Source organism: Pygoscelis adeliae, unplaced genomic scaffold, assembly GCF_000699105.1.
Source record: "Pygoscelis adeliae isolate BGI_AS28 unplaced genomic scaffold, ASM69910v1 Scaffold124, whole genome shotgun sequence".
NCBI classification, from domain to species: domain Eukaryota; kingdom Metazoa; phylum Chordata; class Aves; order Sphenisciformes; family Spheniscidae; genus Pygoscelis; species Pygoscelis adeliae.
The window spans coordinates 2,377,051-2,384,584 of NW_008824791.1; the positions used below are offsets into that span (position 1 = coordinate 2,377,051).

General features: G+C 37.8%; 1 protein-coding gene across 1 annotated transcript in view; it reads left to right on the top strand.

Annotated features, from left to right (window-relative positions):
* Nucleotides 1–1,091: 1,091 nt before the first annotated feature.
* The window catches only part of NSUN3 (NOP2/Sun domain family, member 3), a gene marked incomplete at its 5' end in the record, with an annotated part of 21,910 nt that continues 15,467 nt past the window's right edge, over nucleotides 1,092–7,534 (top strand). Inside the window, 4 exons of the mRNA XM_009323892.1 lie at nucleotides 1,092–1,198; nucleotides 2,795–3,138; nucleotides 4,897–5,051; nucleotides 5,588–5,709. Coding sequence (XP_009322167.1) covers nucleotides 1,092–1,198; nucleotides 2,795–3,138; nucleotides 4,897–5,051; nucleotides 5,588–5,709 — 728 coding nt within the window. The remainder of the gene's footprint in view (nucleotides 1,199–2,794; nucleotides 3,139–4,896; nucleotides 5,052–5,587; nucleotides 5,710–7,534) is intronic.

Here is a 7,534-nt window from a genome sequence, read left to right on the forward strand (position 1 = left end):
AAGCGCCCCGGTACCGGCGCGTGACCAGTGTCAGGGCCCCGCCCCGCAACGGTTACCCGCCGTTTATAATCCCCTTGTCCCGTCTGTAAACAAGCGTGTGTATCTTTGACTGTCGTACTCGGTACTGAACGCCGCTCGTACCCGGCTGTGCCTTCGGTGCCGTGCCCGTCCACGTTTGGCTGTGGCACAGCGGTAGCTCCCTCTGTGAGGCGGTGCCGACCTCTCGTACGGGAATCGCTTAATGTTAGAGGTACAAACATCGGATCCACAAATGCACTGTGATGTTTAATTAGGAAATTAACAGACAACAGAAGTAACTCGGAGCTGAGCAGGTCCTTCAGGTTCTACTTTGTGTTAATTGAGTGTTTCTGTTCAGAGGGGACCGGTGTTTGGCAGGAAAGGCAAGCGGGAGGAAGGATAGGGCTGCTGCATGCCCTTACGGAGGGAAATCCAGTAAAATTTGGTGTTTCCCTTTAGGGTTTTCCTTCTGAATAGCACAAGTTTGCCTAGAAACCAAAAGTTCTTCCCCGACCCCCCCCCCCCCAATAAAATACAAATTTTTCATATGTTAAAAAAAATATATACATGTATATATAGCCGATTTTTTTTTTCCTTATTCCTGGAATAAATCAGTTATTGCAGTGCTTTGTGGCTCAACTCCAGCTGACTTCCACAATGATTCAAATTAATTTCTTTTAGTTAAGCACACGGGTACATCTTGGCAGAGGTGATCACAGTGCAGGATCATAATCATGCCTTGCTTATTTTGCTCCTGGTATATTACAGTCCCAGGAACCACTGTATTATTACCATAGTGGATACAGAGGTATATTATCAGCAAGCTTTGAATGACCTCTTCACAGGTAGGGAAGAAGAGAGTGCTCTAGCTTAACCTGTTTGTTCTCTGAATTTTCTGTTATGACTTGATGGCATGTGTGGTGTGACCTTGATATTTGAGCATCCTAATATCACTGATACTAAGTTGATTTAAATTGATAAAATGTTCTTTTAATAATTCCGGTGAGAAATAGGGAGGGTTTCGTTTGTTTGTTTTTACTGCTTTTCTTTTTTCCTCCTTTCTCCTGAAGCTGGAAAATAAAACAAAAAGGAAACTTCAAAAGCAGATTTGTCAAGTTGTTCTGGATCATTTTGAGAAGCAGTACACAAGGGAACTGGGAGATACATGGACCAATGTCAGGTCTGTTGTTTTGGGGAGATGGGAGAGGAGAAGTTCTGTTATTTTTAAAGTGCTTCATAAAATAACTTTGAAAGGAGTCACGGACTGTAACAACTGCTTCAGTTTATTTTCAGTTTAGAACTAGCGTAAAAGTGTTAAGTAACAGAAGACTAAAACTTGGAAATTTTTTTGTTTTTCCTTGACGTGATTCTTTTGGAAGTGATGAAGTTTCTATTCTCCTGTATGCATATACACTGCAAGGAGACTGCTGTCTTATGTGTTTGTTGACGTGTTTTGTAAAAACGTGGTCCAAAAAGCATCCCTTTATACTTAACAGCTGCTGTTAGGATTGGGTTTATTTTCTACAGCTTTATAGTATCTTGAGAGACTGGGACAAAGATTTTAGGAGAGAAGTACATCCTCTGATTTCTTTCATTAGAAGAAAATGAATATTAATGACATGTACAGAAAAGGCTATCACTTAATTTGGGCCTTGATTACACAGCTGCTGAAGAATTGGCTGTGGTATTGAGACAAGACATCTTCCCTTCCCTGCTAGCTGGTGGTTGTCACTCATAGGAAAGCCCGCAGAAGAGCCCTTCTGGAGAAGTTCACTGCTTGGTTTATATATTTTTCAACAGGAATTTGACCAAAAGCAGTTGACTTTGACCTAAAGTGCATGAGGAGTGCTCCCATGATCAGTGCCACGTTACTTTGAAGGGAAAAGCATCTTACATGATCAGAGTCTTAGAAACCATGTGATTCCTCTGAGTCACCACTTTGGTTTTTTAGCCTGTTTGGATTAAAAAGTATTTTAAAATAAGTTCCTCTGTTGTTTAAAAAAAAAAAAAAAGCCTAGATATATAGCATTAATTTAAGTGAATCACTTTAAAAACTTCTTTAGGTTGTATCAATACGTATTTCTCTCCTAGGCAGTGAATATTCCTGAGGAGTATTTTTTGAGGCTAAATGAAAAAATATTGAGAGAAATTCAAATAGAAAATGGGGGAAATCCATGTAAGAAAGGTCTGAAAAGGTGAACTGAAATACAAACAAGCGCATTCTACCATATAAGCACTGTTTTTTACTGTCTTCCAGGAATATCTATTGGTTTAAGTTTTTCTGGCCCAATGTTTGCAGAATGTAAAAGGAAATTTAGAAAAGAACATTTGTAAAAACTGCATTTTACAGTGTTGGCTGGAATAACCATTGCAAAGCCAACGTGATTCTTTTTGTTGTGATATTTACAACTAATATTACAGTTGTTCTTTGTCCCTAGGGAGGTACTTTATAGTCAGAAAGAGCATTGTGCTTCATAATATATAACTTCTACAGTCATTTGTTAAAGAATTAGGAAAAAATAAAGAACATCTTGTTTCAGAAGACATTAGTGTTTTAAATGCAATACTTAGAGAAAACAGTGGCTGGATTTCCTATTAAAATTATTTTCTTGCATACTTTTCTTAATTGTATCTAATCAAGATGATTCCTTTTTGATTGTACCAGAATCATCCAACGGTGAGATTGTTACCCTTATGTAAGAGAAGGCTTCCTACACTATGGAAAGCTCATTTTGTTTGCCAAGTTATTAAATCGCTTTTCCTTTTTTCAATCTAGAGATGTACTCACGTACCCATTGTGCTGGCAGTATGCCGTCCTGCTTAACAAGTTCAGCCAGTCTGCTGAACTGGAGAACACCTTGCATGTGAAGGGGTATCATCCTGCCTTCCAAGGACCTTTGCCCTATCTTCCGGCATCGTTGAAGTGTTACATCAGGAGAACTCCGGGGAGATTCCCTGCACAAAAGCACCAGGCTGGTAAACTGAAAGAGTATTATCTGCTGAATGCTGCTTCGCTGTTGCCAGTGCTGGCGTTAGAAGTGAAAGATGGGGAAGACGTTTTGGATCTCTGTGCTGCACCAGGGGGTAAATCGGTAGCTATACTGCAGTGTGCCTATCCAGGTAGTGTATTGAGGTGCTGTGAGAAGCTGATCCCTGGCTCTGCGCCTGGCCTATTTCAGTTGTGCCTGTGTTCTGTATGAGACTTAGATTGGGGGCAAAAAAGCAAACCACAATTTATATTCCAAGTAGTTCCGTGCTGTTTAGTAAGATTTTTATGAAGTCTGTTTACCTAAAAGAGGATGAAAAATACAGTAGTTATTTAAATATAGGTTACTGCAGACTGACAGACAAAAGTGGAGTAGCTCCATGGTTTTTTTCCTCCACTGGTTGCCTTATTGTTACTTCTCAAGAAGCTACTTAAAATCATGTAGATTTGTTGGCACAGGGAGGTAAGGAATCTGCGATCTTAGACTACTTGTACTTTTTTTTCTTCTTTTTTTCTTTTCCTCTGCTACCTCTCTGGCCAGTGCTATGCAAATAGTATAAGTACATTTAAGTGTACTGATGTAAAACGGAGCATAACAAGTTAAATGTGCAAGGCAGAGGGAGAAAGCTTATGATGAGGAATTGGTCTATATCACTATTTAATAAACTCTGTGTCTCAATCCACCTAGATGTTGCAGAAGGGCACTAAGATAATCACAGTGTTTAGAATGCAACAGCAAGCAGCAGCTCAGTTCTCCCAGGCCAGGGAGTTAAAGCAAGCTGTGATTGCTGTTTCCAAGTTTATGCCTTAGCTTGGGCAGTAATTGTCTCAAAATGTTCACAGCACCTTATGTTCTTACTGATGAGACCGTGACTATAACCATCTCCACGTGTTGATTACAGTGGGTTCTCCCTCCCTCTTCTAGAGGAACGAGGTGATGCCAATGAGGTAAATTAAATATGGATTGCCCTTTCAAAAGGTTTGAAAAAAACCCACTTTTATCCCATGGCTGCTTCTGAAGATACCAAATTGTTGCTGAGAACGTAAGATGTAAGGAAGTTGATTCTTAATATACCTCAGTGAATGCTAAAATGTACTGTATTGTGTGTGGCAAACATGGTGTAGGACAGCCTGTGGAGACATGAAAATAGAAATTTTATTAAATTAGAAAACAGGACTAAGAGGAAAAAATACCATGCTGTGTTTCTGGTCTGGGTACAAGCAACAGCAGTGTTTCTTTTGAAGGGGTAACTATGGCCACATTGTTAAAAGTAAGTGCAACCAAAAGGCTTTTGTTTAAACATTTCTAGCTTAAATTTCAGATAAATAAGGGTTTGGACTGCTCGGCTTAGGGTACACAAAACTGATGTTTTATTTATTTAAAAGGTAATGAATTAATTAATAAGGGGCATGTACTTCATTTAGACAATGGCTCAAGGAGCCCAGAAAGGCGTTCACTTAGCACTGGTCTTTGGATATGGATCATATTTAAAGTTTGTTTTACTGTGGAAGTCTGTTGCTACAGTAAGTGTTTGCTAGTAAATATTTATCACAGAATCCTTAAGGTTGGACAAGACCTCTAAGATCATAAAGTCCAACCGTCAACCCAACACCACCATGCCCACTAAACCATGTCCCTAAGCGCCTTTATGGATTGTTCTGTAGGAGCATGTTGAAATTTACTTGGGTTTATAAAATTCAGCAGTGTTATAAAATGTGCAATAACATTAAGCACATAAAGTGTAAACTCTGCGGCAGTCATGGCAAAACAGTAGAACTTCTGAAACCGGTGTAACTCCTTATACGTGTAAAAAAAACAAAAAAAACCCAAAAAAACCAAAAACATAAAGACTTATTTTAGGGTGTTTACTTCATTTTTTTGATTTTCCAAGGTCAGTTTCACTGTAACGAATATGATGATTTGAGGTCAAGATGGTTGAAAAAGACAATAGAATCGTTCATCCCGGATCCTTTGACTAACTTAATAATGGTCTCTAAACTGGATGGTACACAGATTGGAGATCTTAAGCCTGAATTATATGACAAGGTAACGTTATTACTTGTTAGCAACTGATACTTCTGCATTCTGCTTCTTTTTCTTCCTATGCTGTTCTCTTTTTAATTTCCTTTTTTTTTCTGGCCCCCACAAAAATATCTGACCTATCAAGGGGAACCAAGGTCATGTACAGGATTTGCAGAGCCAGGAATCACTTTATGAAGTCTGTTGTGCATTTATTCATGCATTAGATGATGTTACCCATTTAGCCTTGGTAGTGAATTCTGAACACCTTGTAGCTGTGTTCTTTGCATGATGTGTAATTAAGAAGGGGGGAAACAAGTGACAGCTATTTGGGTAGAGGATACTTTTGGAGCAGTAATTTCTTATCTCTCCCCCCCCGCCCTGATAACACTATAAAAACATCTCAAAATAGTAATTGGATCATTTCTACCCATAAAATAGAAAATAAAAAAAGGTGTTCTAAGTGTTTGCAAAAGTAAGTTGAGTAGATTTTTGGCACACAGTGTTCAGAAAGTGAATATCTTTCTCGTGAATTGTCTTATTCACTCTTATTTATTGTATAGATACTGGTTGATGCTCCTTGTTCAAATGACAGAAGTTGGCTATTCTCTTCTGATATTCAGCAAGCTACGCTTAGGCTAATACAAAGGAAGGAGTTATCGTTTCTACAATTCCAGCTGCTAAGGTGAGAAGTGCAAAGGAAAGCTGTTGAAGGAGCTTTTCATTATTAATAAAAATGACACGGGGGCAAGATTTGTCATGTTTAATAACCAAAACCAGGTTTCACCATGTGAGAAGAATGTGAAGAATGTGTTGATGCAATGATGTTTAGAATAAACAGTTGATCTAGGTTAATGTGAATATGGAAATTTATATGGGGTAATATAAGCAGTGAGGCCTAGGTCCTTTACTACCATACTGTTGTACAGTCCTCTTAGCTTGCTTATTCACATATATGATCATTTTCAGACGACTCAGAACAGTCTGGTACCATATCAAAATATTTTTGGTGGACACAGCTAAAATGGTTTCAGATATATTCCTCAGCTGAAGCAAACACATGCATGTAATTTTTAATAGTGGTTTTTTAAACTATCTGTGAAAGTCGTCTATAAACCTGCCGAGCTGGCCATTCTTCCCCAAACTCCTTTTGTTGTTGTTGTTGTTGTTCTTTCACAGAATTATCCCTTACAGTTCTTTATTACAGTCTTTTTGATAACTGAGCTGTAAGTCAGGACTGCTTAACAGCCATCACTTAGGTCATTAGTTAATGCTGCTTCAGAATTTGCGTTCTGGGCTGTTTATATGAAGAGATTGAGTCCACTATTGCACATTCTTACATGCTGCTTGAATTTAATACCCGTTTGACTATTTGTAGCACAGAAGGACTACTGATCATAATTGATAGGGTAAAAAAGTAAAAGAATGTGGGGTTTGGAGGGGGAAGAGAGGATTGTTTGTTTATTTTTCAAGAACATCCACCCAATAATCCAAATCAAGGTTGTCATCTATTACACTTTTTAATGATACCAGCCATAGGCTAGCATTTGTGAAGCATTTCAAACTCTACAGTTTTTCTTGTTGGGGAAAAAAAAAGTGACTTCCCAATAATACCTTCTAGACTTGAGTGTTTTCTGCAAAGTAACCGTCATGCCTGAAGTCCATCTGTCAAAGCAAATTGAGGGAAAAATAACATATTATAAAAAAGAAAAAGGAAGTTTTTATGGAAAGTTCCCATTGCAGCAGTTCAAGATGGTTTTGCATGACTTCCACTTGAAAAAGGCCTAGCAGAAACCTATGATTTATAACAGAAATATGAGTATCTTATTGCAGTAATGCATCATGTCACCCATTTCCTTTGAAGAAATCAATCACATTTAAAACACTGACCTGTTTCCGTTTTCCCTTTTCAATATTTGACATATAAAATCCGATTTGTGAACCCCTACCAAAAGAAAGCATATATCATGCAGAGAAATTTTGAGAATTTGCATAAATCACTCCAGATTGTAATCCTGAAGTGGAGAACTCATGACAGCAAGAACCTTGTTTTTAAAAAAAGGAGACATTCCTGTCAGCCCAAATCAGATTTAATTGAATTATTCCTAAATCAAGAAGATAACTTTGCTTCTGTTGAAAGTATACTTTACTATAGCAACAGCAATAAGAATTAGATTTGTAAGGACAAAATACTTTTGATATGTAAATTGAAGTAAAAGGATGGTAATTTCAATTTCATTGCTTAACATAGGTCTGAGTAGTTCGGTAGATTGACCAATCTATTGTTATGTGTGCTGGAATTTTTTTTGTCTTTTCAAAGATTTTAGAGCATATGAAATAAATGGTTAGGTTCAAGAGTTACATATTACAAGTGTTACCGGGTAAAATATTTGACATATACTTAGTAAATGGTATAGCTGTCCACTGTATTTTTATTGTTCCTTTTATCTGATCGCTTTAGAATGGATTTCCAAAACTAAAGACATCTCAGATCCCGTGTGAAAGGGAAA